We start from the raw sequence: 15,563 nt of genomic DNA, 5'->3' as shown, positions 1-15,563 counted from the left end.
TATTTTCCTCAGAATTGCTGCTTATGAAACCAGTTGCTTTAAAGACATGGAGTTTGGTTGGTTATTGGTTTAGTTCCCCTTCTAAATTCCTTTATTTGTTTGATCTTACTTTATAAACTCTGATGCTGGTGCCATGGTAAAAACATATTCCGTCTCCTCTCAAGAAATACAATAATAAAATCTGTTTGATCTTACTTTACAAACTCAGATGTTAGTACTGATATGGTAAAAAGCGTTTCCTCTCCTAAAAAGTTTAATAACAAAATCAGTAGTCACTGAATGTTTGAACACCTGATCCATTTCTTAAAAAGTTTCTCAAAGATAGATGGAATAAAATAAATATTTTTGTTCAAAGAAATACCACAATATGTGTTAGTAGAAAAGTATGAAATCCCCCTCTCCAATCTACAGTGCAATAATATTTTAGGTTACATCAGGGCAATGGTATCTATTGGGGAAGCACAAATCAGTAAGGTGGCAGATGGAGTATCATCTGGGACCATTTATCTCTAATTGTTTTTACCAACCCGGTATGCTTGGGCAGACTGGATGTGCACCAAATCCCTTTAATTAAATGCTGCCATCTTGTGGGATCAAGGAAGCTTGCCTTCTCTTTCGTGGTCTTGCCCCCTCTGGAATATTATCCCCCCCCCAGCAAATAAATGGCACCTTCTATCATGGGGTTCTGATAAGTCCCTAAGACCTGATTCTGTTCCCAGACCTAGAGATAATGTTGCTGCTATCTACTGGTGGAGTCCCTATCATATTTTTTAATGTTTGTTGTTCTAGTTGCTTTAGTCAATGTTCCCTGTTTACATGTTCAACTGTTTTAATTATTGTACTGCTTTGGGGATTTTGTAAACCGTCCAGAGTCTTTGTAGAGGGCAGTCATATCAAATATTTTTAATTTAATTTAATGAATCTGAACCATAGGTTTGCCAGACATGCACTAAAGAAATGCTTGGAAAATTACTGTATATTGGGATTAGGGGTTTTTTCTTCTTCTTTTACACACTATTAGAACCAGGGTAGGCCCTTTGCTTCCTCTCCAATTTCTAGTTTCCTAAAAGAAATGGGAATTGCTATTGGCTTCAAATCCATCCCTTGAACTAAAGCTTGACTTTATATTTCTGTGAAAGGTATTTCATATCCTTGATGAAGGCTGATTATGGAAAGATTTATAGCCTAGAAGTCATAATGGCAACATATGTTAAACTGATTTTCTTATATAGATGATATTTGCTAAATGATAGGATGAATTGAATAATTATATTTTTTTATGTTATAGGGTTAAATATTGGCTTTAAGCATGAAATCCAAGTTGCAGCAAATTAAGATAAGAAATAATTTCCTTTTTTATATATCAACTGAACAGTAGAAGCCATGAAATTGGTCATCCAGTCACTTGTCTTTATAGCTCTACCTTAAAGCAAATATTTACTGAATGTCGTTTACAGTTGCAATATATATGCAATATATCTATAACTTGATTCCCTTTATATATTAACCCAGCTTGTAAGATTGTGGGAAAGGATTCTGCTTTTGATTCAATACAAGGTGATTTTGGGGAATAATTATAGGACTAAAAACTCCCTTGGTTGTGATACTCTCATTGTGTAATTTGAAGGTATGTCAGGCATTTTCAATAGTCCAACACTGTCAACTGTTTAATATTTAAGACTTTATACTGGTTACATCACTTTCTGATTCTCAACCTTTAATTTGGTGAAGTGAGCTTCAATCCAGGAGAAGATTTGTATCAAAATAAGAGAGTTGTAAGGGACCTTGGCAGTCTTCAGTCCATCCCACTAGCTTTGTAATGCTTTTGATTTTCACTTCTCTGGTGTATGTGGTTTTACAGCATCATTTTTACATCTTCATTTTAATTTATTTCTGTAAGCTATGTTATGATGTTCAATGAATAGCATTGCAATTATCATCACCATAATCATCATGATATCAGGGACTTGGAGGGTTGCAGCTTATTTTATAAAAACAAAATATTGGGTTGGAACACAATGTATTTCCCATTGTATGCAGTATAATTGAACTGCTTGGATTTTGGCTGAAATCTAGCTTTTTAAAAAGCTTCTTTCAAAGATCCCAATATAATTCAACAACATAAAGTTTCAAATCTTTGTTAGGAAGTTCTATCCAAAGTTTACCTTTAAGTTATTTATGATGAGGAAACTCAATATTTCAGAATTCATAAAATTAAAAAACAATCTCAATCATTAGACAGTCACATAAGATTGCCAGTTTAGAAAGATGTAATCTTTCATATTCTATAAAGAAAAAAAGCCATACACTCTTTCCATTTTTCTTGAACCTAATATCTCCTGAACATTCAGGAGTTGGTTGCATGCTGCTCTGGAAATCTGGCACAAGCAATGGCTCTTCTATTCTCACCATATAAAATAGCAGCTTCATAAGCAGCACCACAATAGCAGAAAAAATATAGAGATAATTCTCCAACTTAGTGATATACATGAATATCATCCTACATACAGTAAGCTATCCATCAAATGGGGGGAAAGGGGGATGACCCTGTTATTTTAAAAAATGGTAGGATAGTAGCAAGGGAGAATTTTTTGCTTGTTTCTACTTTTCTTTGGTCTTTTCCTCAGAGGCATATTTTTTTCAAATGGATCCAAGTGCAACAATTGACACAAAGAATACAGATAGTTCTAGTCTAATATCCATTCATTCAGCAACTATTCAAAGTTATGACAGAGCTGAACAAAAAGTACTTATGACAAGTTTTAATAGTTGCATCCGTTATATTGTTTCTGCGGTCCCATGATTGCCATTTGTGATCTTTACTGCTAGCTTCCAACAAATAAAATAAATGGGGAAACTGGGAGAAGATCACAAATACTAATTGTGTCACCACAAAATATCACTAGCAATAGCTGTTAGACTTATATACCACTTCTCCCTTATTGAGCCACGATGGCACAGTAGTTAGAGTACAGTACTGCAAGCTACTTCTGCTGACTGCCAACTGCCTGTAATTTGGCAGTTCAAATCTCATCAGGCTCAAGGTTGACTTAGCCTTCCATTGCTGACTCTGTAAACTGCTTAGAGAGAGAGCTGCAAAGCACTGTAAAACGGTATAAGTCTAAGTGCTATTGCTACAGCCCTCTCTAAGTGGTTTACAGGTCAGCCTGTTGCCCCCAACAATCTTATTTTACTGACCTTGGAAGGATAGAAGGCTGAGAATGCTATAACAGCAAAGGATTCACTTAACAATGGCATTTGGGACTGCTATTATTGCTATCGTAGGTTGGTGCAGTCATGCGACATTGCATCTTACAACTGGGTCACTTAGCAATGGAGTTCCTAGTCCCAATTACTTAGGTACCCAAGGATTGCCTGTGAAGAGATAGCTAAAGTCTATTTGGTTACTGTAAATGAATTTAAGTCTCCAAGACCAGACCAATCACATTTATAATTCCACTAGCAGTTCCAGTTGTTAACCATGTGAATCCTAAATGGTTGTTAAATGTGATGTCATGTGTGATTGCCATTTGCCAACTCTTGCCAGCTCCCCCATAGAGTATATTTATTGGAAGCCAATTTTGCAATTGCATCACATGACCTGAGAACACTGCAAATCTTATAATTGCGACCCAGCTGCCAAATGCCCAAATCATGATCACATGTCTTTGAGAACTTTGTGAGGTCCATAGCTTTGAACACCAGCTAAATTACAGTAACATTTGAATGGTTGTTGAATGAATGGTAGTTAACCAAGGACAAACTATATTAAATCAACATCATGGACACCAAATCCCCTTCCCTGAAATGCAGATACAAAAGTTAGTTTTTTAAAAAAAATGTTTGCCATTTTTGTGTTATGTTTAAAATAAATATGTACTTTGAAGAACATTTTTTTCCTTTCAAACTTTGTTGGGTATATGTATATGTGTACTGCTGAATCAAAACCTGGAAATAAACTCTGAATGTAAACCACATGCACTCACTGTGTCCTTTTCTGGATAATTTCCAGGTTGTGTAAGGTCATGTTGGACATACAAAAAATTATATCGCATATTGTATATTCACTGTATCTCTTTGGCTCAAATATATAATAATCTGTTACACTCATTGTCTTACTCATTCACCAACACACCATAGATAGTTTATTCTTTTGCTGACACACCCTGAGCAATTCATATAAAGCATATTTTTTGATAGCCAGTATCCACCCACATATATTCACTTAGGAACTATATGAGAATAAAGGAACATTCATTTGTGTTGTTTGGATCAAAATACATTGTGGAGTTTGGATTTAGAATGTAAGATAATTTGTGTCTTACTCATAGACGAAAACTATATTTAGATGCCTGGAATTAAGAAGGAGAGATTAATTTCACCCATGGAATAATAAAACATTAGAACATTAAGAAATCTGTAGCTATGTTTCAGGCTCAGAACTTTTACTATGATCACATCTATAGAAAATAAAACGCTGCTGGCAAACTTACTGTACAAATTAATTTAAGTGTATAGTTTCCCCATTTACATTTTTATGTTGCAAAAGTATTTTAAAACTAGTTCTGTCTCTTAACAATATAATAAAGGAAACCTGTGCCTATACATCAGTTCTTCCATGGAATATTTTAAAATCATGGTGCCTTAATGTATGGATGGAAGACCAAAATATTCTATGTAACATGCTTTGATTCAGCTGTGCCTAGCAACTTTCTGCTCTACTTGCATAGCAGAGCGAAAGGCTAGCAGACATGTTGCAGGCCACTCCTGGAACTCCAATATCACACACACTCATTTGTTTTTAGGAAATATGCACATGGAAGTACCTGAAGAATATTGTAACAGTGAACTTGCTGGTACTTTAAGCAACTCATCATTTCTTTTCATCATTATTACTTCTATGGAATGATAACAGGTCTATTTTACTATGACAACCACAGCTTCAAATGATATGTAGGTATGTACATTGCATAGGTTAGTCAACGCATCTGTCAAGAGTCAACACTAATTTGAACACCCAAAAATATTTTTTAAAAAGCCAAAGTATTTTTAATCCTACTTTGGTTGTAGCTCAGAGGAGGGCAGGAAGAAGGAAACTCTAAATGAAACTATAGGTGTAAATATAAATCTTTATTTAGCAGAATGCTTTCTCTCAGCTCATATCTTGCTTTCTGAGCACATATCCTAGCATCCTTAAATAGTCCTTCCTCTGACTGTGTTTGAGTTCTAGCAGTTATTAGCAGCAGTTTTGAAAAACCTATTAGCACTGAAGAGCCGAAATATGCTCTTTTAATTGATAAAAAATAAACATTTGGGGATTGCTCAGAGAATATTATTTTGATGTCTCTTAAGAGCAGTTTACTTTTAAAACCTCATATTCCTAAATTGATTCTAGTAATTCATCACTTAAAAGAGAGAGAGTCTCTTTGAAAAGAATTACTGAAAAATCTTTTGACAATAACAATTTCAACAAATTGATCATATTTCCTGAACACCCAGTCAGTTGTGTTTGTATCTTTGCTTTTTGAAGTCCATGCTGATTGATAACAGAAGGTTACTGCAATACTCTGTACTTGGAAAATTCAAAGTGGTAGGGCCAGATGTTACATCTGAATATCAATTATAGTTTTCTGGGTCTCAAGAGGATTTATAATAAGTTAAGTCAGGGATCAAAATAGCTTCCCTGATCAAACTCCAATGGGCTATATTGATTGGCAAGAACTGCACGTTTCCATTGTCACATTTTTGTAATAGAAAAGAAAGTTGCTTAAAATGTAAGATTTGGAAATTACAATTAATTACAAGGCTTTGTGGGTCAGATTTCAGTTTCAACACAATTTCCTCAGGTTTGTTGAATTTCATCTGTTACTTCTGAAATAAAAATGAAAACAATTTAATTTCTGGCAGTTTATGTCACATGTCAGATGGATTCTCATGAGTCCAAAGCAAAAAGACAAAGTGACTAACTTCTCAAGGTGAGCTGTAATTCCTAGGAAATGTAGCATGTTTCAGAGTCCCTTTGTGACCACAAAATGAAATTGATTAAACTTAGTGGCTCACATCCAGAAGTTCTTGCAAACTACATTTAAGGGCCAATGCTAAATCAGTGCCAAGAGAGTTTTTCCCCAAAGAGAAAATGTGTATCTGTTTTATAAATGAATAATGCTTTAGGAGAGAGTTTTATTTGCATGAATAATAAAAAATTATTCATCAAAATTATTTATCAAAATTATTGATGTCCTTTTGTTTAGGGTGGACAGGAAATTTAGGTACAAGGTTTCAACCAATTTCAAATGTTCAGCAGAATCCTATGACCAAATCATATTAAGTCATATTTTATCACTCAATTAAATAATTTTCATGAAATCTGATAACATGAAGAAATTCCCTGCCTCTTTATCCTTTTCAGAAGAGATCATATTAGAATACATGCCCATTTTTTACTTCTGAATAACTAGCTTGGGGACTGCAATATAGTAGCAATTTTGAAGGGTCATAAATAAATCTGAAGGAAGTAATACCAGAGCAGTTAAGTTTGAAAAATACCGCTGATTGGAAATTTTCAGAAAAATGTGACTGGCAAGTTATCTTTATTTATAAAGTAAATAAATCCTTCCTAATACAAATAGTTATAGAGAAAAACAATTGACCATAATATAAATTATTGTGAAGGATGCTAGGATGATATAATGCGGTAAGAACAGTAAATAAATCCTTCCTAATACAAATAGTTATAGAGAAAAACAATTGACCATAATATAAATTATTGTGAAGGATGCTAGGATGATATAATGCGGTAAGAACAGCAAAGTAGATTAGTTATGGCTAGCTAAGAAATTTTGTGAGCATTTCCAAAATACATAACTATGTCAGCATCTCCATCTTCAGAAATACTGCTTGAAATCTTGCAGATTACCAGCCAGTTATGATAGCTCAAGGAACTCAACCTTTCCAGACCTATTTTGAAAACATGATTATCAGCTGTCTCACAAACATCTGCCTCAGACGGATTTTTTATTTTTATCTTATTTTGTGCCTTTGAGTCAGTCTTGATTCTTGGCCACTGCTAAAGCTCTTGGCAAGTCCTGAAGTTTTCCTGGCAACATTTTCAGAAGTGGTTTGTCATTGCCTCCTTCTAAGCCTAAGAGAGAGAGAGAGAGAGACTGGCCCAGAGTCACACAGCTGGCTTTGTGCCAAAAATAGATTTTTTTCTGGTTTCTGTCCCGGGTCTTTAACCACTAGAAGCTGGTTCTCCTGGGGCAATTCACAAAAGATCCATATCTATAACGAAAGGAAAGGTATAGCCACCTACCACTTTAATTTCTTAGACTATCTTAGAGCTGATGGTGGAGCCCAGAGAAATATAGAGAAAGGCAGGACATGTCTGATGGTGATGCTTTGTATACATCCTATTCTATCTAACTTCCTATTCATTTTCTTTAATTAAAAGAATGTCAAAATAAAATAGTTGGCTAACAAAATCCTTTTACTGACACTAAACCTCATGATTTTATTTGGTAGGGACATTTTTGCCATAAGAACTAAGTTTGGGACTAGATGATAGATCCTTATCCTTATTCAGTATAAAGTAGCTATTAATATATAACCATTATTTTCAAAACATATATACAATTCATTGAAAAATAAAGCTTTTGGCAAATTGCTGAGATTCTGATGTTTCTATTTTTACCTATTTAATTTTCTATTTTATTTATATGACCAATTTATAGTTATTCATGTTTTAAAGTATCATGACACAACTGAAGTAAAATTATTTATATTATAATTAACATAAATAATATAAAAATGAAAATGATTAAGCATTCTCAACCCTATATCTTTAAATATTAGTGAGATTAATTAGAATGATTGGCCTTCCAAATAAATAGTTAGGCTGATTATATGTTCACCTTGTTCATTTTTATAAGTACTTGAATCAATTAGTTGTTGCACCTTTAGAAGGCAGTCATGGATGCTACTGTGTACTGTTAGCTATAAGATCAGCCAAGTTTGGTTAATGGGGTATTGTTTTAATTGCTATGGATTTGTTTAAATAGATTCTAATTAAGCAATTATAGATGAATTCTTGCCAATTATTGTAAGATCAACACCCACATAATGAAAAGACTAATTATTTAAATGGTTATTTCATGAAAAGTAAATATTAAAACTATTTCTATTTATTAACAATTACAATCTAACTCAATGAAAAGTCACGCAGTACAATTTTTTTCCTAATGACTTTTTAAGATAATGATTCTTTACTACTTTATTATTTTTAAAAAACTAAATGGTTTGAAAATCCTAGACATTGCCTAAAAGAAAATTATATTTTGTGATGACATGTTTGAAGTGAGGTCTGTGGGGGAAAAAACTTTCAAAGAAACATTTTTACATGACATTCTTGAGATGGTATTCATTTTCACGTTATTCCATTATCCTATTCTGGTATTGTAACACTTGAACTTTGATAAAGCTTCATTTCATCAGTGTAATTTAAATGAAATGTTTTAATATAAATGTATACAGGAAAGAAGATTTCTATATACCAGCGATGGCGAACCTTTTTTGGCTCACGTGCCACAAGTGGGGGGAGCGCAGGGGGGGTTGTGTGCAGGCGTGCCACACCCATAATGCAATGCGTGACCCCCCAGTGCGCATGCATGCACAACAGGCGCAACCCACCCATTTTTACATGCTTTTTTCACCCTCCCCAGGCTCCAGAGGCTTTATAGGAGCCTCCCCCGCCCTCCCGGAGGCCCTCCGGAGGCTTCAGGGAGTGTCCGGAGGCTTCCCTGAAGCCTTCGGAATGCTTAAAATGACCCCCCGAGCAAACCGGAAGTGACTTCCTGTTTGCTTGGAGGGTCGTTTTAAGCATTCCGAAGGCTTCAGGGAAGCCTCTGGATGCTCCCTGAAGCCTCTGGAGGGCCTCCAGGGGGGCGGGGGAGGCTCTTTTCCCCCTCCCCAGGCTCCTATAAAGCCTCTGGAGCCTGGGGAGGGGGAAAATGGCTTTTAAAAATGGTGAACTCAGTTGGCCAGCGCACGCATGTGCGCTGGCCAGCTGATAGGGTAGCACCTTGCATGCCCTGATAAACGGCTCCGCGTGCCACCTGTGGCACGCGTGCCATAGGTTCGCCATCACTGCTATATACAAATGAATGTGTATTGATTTCTTAGCAGGCTACCATCTTGTAGTACTGTGGTGAGTATTTGGATTTGGAGTATCTGAGTAGGGTTATTAAATAATACAAGTATTACAATATTCTTATTCTTTTTTGCAAGGACTATTTGCTGAAGTTCTTTGGTTTCTATACATCTGCAAAATTTTGGTAATTTGAGTTGCGAAAAATTAAATATAGTGAAGATGAAGAGGATGGTAATTGCGCTTTAGGTCCTTCATTAATCTTTTCCCAGTTGCTGGTAGCTGACTGAAGACAACTTCAATTGCCAGGTCTCAATGTGTTATAACTGCACCTGTGAGTTACCTTTAATCCTGGCAGCAGTTATCAAGGCCTGTCATTCCATTTCATGGGCAGTGGTTGCTGAATTGATAGACTGAAATGGAAGGCATCTCCTCCAGAGATAGCTGGCTGTCCCAATATGGTCTTACCTTGGGTAAACCTTGCTCTGGTTTACCTTGGACTTGCAATGCTAGTTCTTCCAGCCCACCTGGGAGTATATATTATGGTATCAGAGGAATATGGAGTAGAAAAGATCCAGGGCCAGAGTTCAAAGTCAGTGGAATAAGAACCAGGACTAGCTGCTTTCTTGAGGACACTTTTCAAAAATGAGATCAGTGTGTGATATTGTGCATCTGGAAGATATGCACCAAACTGGCTTGGACTTGTACCTCAGGTATTCAGCAGATAAAACTAATATATTTTCTGTCTCTCAATATAATTTTAGTCTGTTGTGAAGTATTGACCAATTGTTGACTAATTCAGATAATACCCTTGCATGTTACTTAGAATTCTACAAGGAAGAGAAGCAATGTAAAATGTAATAAATAAAATGGTAATAATAAATAGAGGAGAATTAGCACCATTTTTTCAATGCTCACAGCCTGATTCTAGAAGAGTGAACTATTATTTCATTCTTGTAGGGATGTATTTATTTAGGACACCAAGCTTGATGACTCAGGAAGTTGTATTTTAAAAAAATGACCTAGTTAATTTTAGATGCTATTGTTGGAAGCATATCAATGAAAATTAATCAAGAGGTCATAAAAGAACCACAAGGATAAAGTGCAGAACACTGGTGGGTGGGAAAACTCTTGGCAACGGCCACTACAAAGGCTTTAATGAGAGGAAAATACATTCTTAAGCAAATTAAAGACCAGTGGGATGATTAAATGGTAAATAATGGTTATGTACTGTCTAAAAGACAGAACAATAGAATATTTGAGTAGTAATATACTGTCAATTTGCTTTGTATATAAATTTGTTTCTGAGAAACTCAATTTATACTTTTGATTAAAACACATAGATCTTAATAGGCCTGCAGTAGTAAATGGGTAGTTGGATTTATGGACAAAAGGATCTTGTCCACTTCCTCAGGCATTACTGAATCAAACTCAGTCCAGAAATCATCACAAGACTATTCCCTGGGCAACTCTTTAGGACTTACCCAATCATGGTCGAACTCCAAGCAAATCTGAGTAACTTTATCTGCCACATGAATATTTCTTATTAGAGCCCTGGAGATGAGGTGCAAGCCCTCCCAATAAAGAGTGGGTCATCTTAAAGATTATCGGCAAATGCAGTAAGAGTGGATAAATACCAATATTTCAGGACCCTTACCACCATAGGTGCCCATATATGTTCAATGTATTTGCTCTTTTGCTTTCTCAGTTGTGCTCTGGGTGTCATTTCTGGCATTTCATTTTCCAGAAGTCATTAGAAAACCAGGGAGCACATGGCATTGATGCATAGAGAAAGGCTGCAGAAGAACAATCTACTCAAGGTCTTCATCATATGTTTATTCCAGGCTGCAGCCAAGGCCTTGGCCAAGTACCTAACTGGTCCTCAGAAAAAAAAACATTACTGGGCCTTGAGTGGTTTGGAACCAGGCTGTGGAAGTGAGGGGTGAGTGCATGTATGCACTCATCGCCACTTATACAAGCAGTGGGTAACATGTATGCATGTATTCCATTTGTGTGAGCAGTGGGTGCACATGCCCACCCCTTGTGCAAATGGAGGTATGTGTGCATGTGAGCTTGCCTATTACTCATATAGAACAATCACCCCTCCTCCCTCAGTCCCCAAAGCTGGAAAGGTTGAGGAACTCTGGCCTAGGACAGGACAGACTGCTGAAGTGGTTGCCCAGAGAATTAAATCAAAGAGGGAGCTATCCATATTACTGATGGTAATATTTTCAAAAAACAGATCACATTGCAACTGTCTCAAGATAAGAATCAGTTCCAGTTGGTGACTTCCTGAATAAATTGGACCTTCTATCATTTAGGACAAATCCAGAATCCATGAAGTCCTGATCTCACTTGGAGTCAACATCACGAAGTAACAGATTAAAGTTCCCCAAAACTATCAATTTTAGCCCTAAGAGTCCACTGCTAACCATGCAATGAAATAAAGCAGCTCAAGTAGTGATAATGCTGGCAGCAGGGCTCATCAGTATATGTACTGAATTCCAAACTAATATGTTGACCTCACCCAGCAGTTTCACACAATTGTTGAACAGGAGGCAAGAAAGCATCAAACTGTAGCACTGAAGTGGATTTAGATAATCTACTTCTTCCAGAGTTCTCATCAGTTTCACAACTGAGTTATCCCTGAGGTATTTTATAGGAAACTTTGCTCCAAAACTTTTGGAATAGCTCAGTCAAGTAAATGGAACTCCATTGTGTGAAGAAACAGTTGGAACTGAGTTGACAAATGTTGGCGCCCACCAAATTGTTGGTTCTAAAAAAATTGTCTATTTAGGGCTCAACAGAAATCTTGATTTTCCATTAAAAAAAAAAAAGACTTTCCATTCCAAAATTTTCCCTGAATAGTTGCAGTTCACAGAAAATGCCACACAAGTATAAATCTTTCATACCACAGGAAAAAATGCCTCCTTTATAGCACATTCTGCACAAATGGAAATGGCTTGAGAAACCATGGTCACAACTGGCACAATAATCCATGGTAACTTTTGGAAGGCCTGTGCCAGGATCTATAGTGGATTCTTGAGGTTTTATGTGATTCAGAAGGTGAAAACTAAAGAAATGCTCTTTCTGATTTCCATACCTTTTCTAAACCCAACTGGAGTAGGTTTTGGAAAGTTTATTATTCTGTGATAGAAGAGAACAGAGCCTCTTCTCTAAAGCTAGTGCCTCATCAGTTGGTTTTGCTTTAATTTTTCTTTTTTCCTTAATTATTTCTAGAATTTTATTTTCGCTGTTCTGATGTTTGATCACTGCAGGGGATTTCCTTTAGGAAATTAATTTCTTTTGAAAATTATTGGAATATGCAAGATCCAAATTTGTCCTAAGTTTTTCCATAATGCAGCTGTCATGGTGCTGTTGGCTAAAACATTGCCATGCCCTACAACAAAGTAACCTGGATAACTGTGTATAGTTAGGTTGACAAAAGTGTAATGATATTTTGTTGGATGTTAGCATTAGTATCACAACAGTATTTGCAGGTATACAACCTTTTTTCCCTATTGAGAAATTGGACTGCTAAGAGGTATGAGCATTGTCCTGGATTTGTTTCTGAAATGGAGTTTTCCAGAATTACTCCAGTTCTTGACTAGACCAGTTTCCAGGACTATGTGAAAATAGTTCTTCTGAGTGTATTTGCTCCATCACTGATTATGCTTTCTGACCATTTCTGAAGAACAAAGGAACACGGGCTTCCTCTTCAGATACTATGATTTCCAGTAGACATGAATGCTGGCAGCTTTCCTTGTAAAATTAACATCTGGCATCATCTTCTGACTTAACAGTCAATATTCCATGCTGATATTTCCTGTAAGCCTCAAGGAGAGTGCTTCTGCAAAAAAACAAAAAGCAAAAGAAAGAAAAAAGAAAGATCTGTGACTTACTTGCTGCTGAGGAATTCTTAGCACTTTTCACAAAGGAGATTTCTGTTGGATGTTGCTGAGTACCTATTCAGTTTTTTAGAATATTCTTTTTATCAATCTGCCACAAATATACTTTCCTTATCTCTTTCTTCATTAACGTCATTAGAACAATTATGTCAGATAATGGTCAGAGTATACAGTACCTCTGAAGAATTTCACAGGCTTCTATGGCTTCTAATTGCAAGAGTGTGGTTGTCCCCATAATTGTACAGCGAATTATTGTGGCACAAAAGCATAAAATGTTTTGGCTTCAGTCCTATGTATTTATTTTGGATTCAGGCAAACCTTGGTGTAGATATGCCCAAAATTATACTGTAAAGTTTTTGAATACATGAATCTTTAAGTAGTTCTCATTATTTGTTGGGGTTCCATTCCAACTTAACCACCAGATAACAAAACAATGGGTAACAAGACCTTGAAAAAATTACTTAATGGATCCACAAATGCACACCTACCATTTTACATATGCATATAATTCCATCCAAATACCCAAAGGTCCTCTCCAAACAGAATCGCATACTTCAAACCACAGATATGAAGGACTTTATTGCAGATAACAAGATATTGATTGATATTGATTGATAACAATATCTTACAAACCATAAATTGATTGCTAATAAAACTAGTTAATAAGGGCTACCAATTTCACAAAGTTTTCTTTGGTTAAAAAAAAAGCTTCTGTTTTTCAACATTATTTTGAGGGTATTTGTAGATGTCATGGGTTGGTGGTTCTTGTTAGATACTTGTTCTAACTACAGTGGTTTCCACCAAGGTCCTCTGTTCCGGCGGGAACAGAGATTTAATCCTATTGGTCGAAGGGTCTGACAGCTCCCTATAAAAGGGCTGCTGTCAGACTCAACCTTTGCTGGATTGTTCTCACTTGTTGTACTTAATAAAGAGCTGTTGTTACCGTTAAGCCTGTGTGTGCCTATCCATTACCCGATCTAACAGTTCTGAATCTAAATTATTGTTTAAAAATGAAAGCGCTATCATTGGTTCATTCTTCATGTTTCCAATACATTCTAATATGCAGTGATTATTTCATACATATATTTCTAATATATTGATTTGTACATTTTATTGACATGACAGGTTTTGGTCACCTCATCAAACAGTTGTTGACACTGGCAGGTGGTCGCATGGTGCTAGCCCTGGAGGGAGGACATGATCTTACTGCAATCTGTGATGCATCAGAAGCTTGTCTAAATGTTTTACTGGGAAACGAGGTAACCAGCATATTCAAAGTTAATAAAACAATGTAAAATTTCTGGATATTTGTCATACTATGCTGGATTTATAATCTATTATAGGAGTAAGGGTAAAGGTCAGTAGAATTACTTTGCCTTTGTAAGTACTTATAAAAACCGTTTGTGGGGAAATTTAATATGGTGGTAGTGGAAAACCTGTTTCATCAGCTATTTATAGAATGGAAAGTCTAAGTATTTTTTTGAAAAATGATGCCTGTTTTTAACAGAAGTCATTGCTGCCTACATGGATCCAGCCCAACAGACAAAGATTAAGTAGTGTGTTATCTATCCCTAAGACATTTTTTTCAGACATCTGATCTTCCAGTGATTAATTTCCTTTATTTAAATGAAGATATGCCAAATCATTGCAGTTGAGAATTTCATTCATTAGTGAGTAACAAATTAACTACTTAGCTATTTACCACACCATCAGCTAAAAAGCTGATTTCAGCTTACAGCTTCAATAACAAAGTGCCAAAGGATAGGACTAAATCCTGGTTTTCATAATTTAAAGATACAATTCTTTAAAGGCTATTAATGTCACAATTATAATCTTTTTTTTTTAGTGGAAACTCCATTTTCCAAATTGCATAAACATTGCACTCACTTTCATTAAAAAAAAAACCTGGCAAGGCCAGCACTGACTTCTCATGATGGCACATGCAACTGAACTCAAATTAGAAAGGTCAGAAAGGCACTCTGCAGTTTGTCAAATGTATTTATTCATGTGCTGAGGATTAGAATTCATAAACATGAATGCAGCAGGCTTTGAAATACTTTTGTATTGCTATTGTTGTTCTTGGCTTCTCTGTTCATGCAACAGTATGCTATTCCATCTACACAACTTTTCAGTAGATGCATACACACACACACACACGCACACGCGCACACACACACACACACACAGAGGCATACAGAGATATGCAGATATGTAGATATACATATGAAATAAGCCATTGTAAGCAAAACAGTTACTTCCAAACATTCACAATGAACAAATCAGGCTTGAAGATACAGATTAATTACAGCAAGAAGTGCTTCACAAGAATTTGCTTTTGAATCTGGATGTTTCTTTCTTTTTGAAAAAAACAAAACATACACATACAAATATAACTGATTTTTGCACAGGAAATTATCAGTTGAGAAGCTATGTTGTGCTCTACTTAGCTACTGTTATTCATTTTATGCAATAGTGAAAGATGGTTTATAATTTAAACATTTAAGGATATAATT

At 35.8% G+C, this 15,563-nt stretch overlaps 1 protein-coding gene across 1 annotated transcript in view; it reads left to right on the top strand.

The window, feature by feature from the left end:
* HDAC9 (histone deacetylase 9) overlaps window positions 1–15,563 on the top strand; it is a 506,624-nt gene that overhangs the window by 457,280 nt on the left and 33,781 nt on the right. The window contains exon 26 of the mRNA XM_081970663.1: window positions 14,176–14,309. Within this exon, the coding sequence (XP_081826789.1) occupies window positions 14,176–14,309 (134 nt within the window). The remainder of the gene's footprint in view (window positions 1–14,175; window positions 14,310–15,563) is intronic.

This window comes from Natrix helvetica, assembly GCF_964273705.1.
Source record: "Natrix helvetica genome assembly, chromosome: Z".
NCBI lineage: Eukaryota > Metazoa > Chordata > Lepidosauria > Squamata > Natricidae > Natrix > Natrix helvetica.
This window is presented reverse-complemented; position numbering and strand designations above follow the sequence as displayed.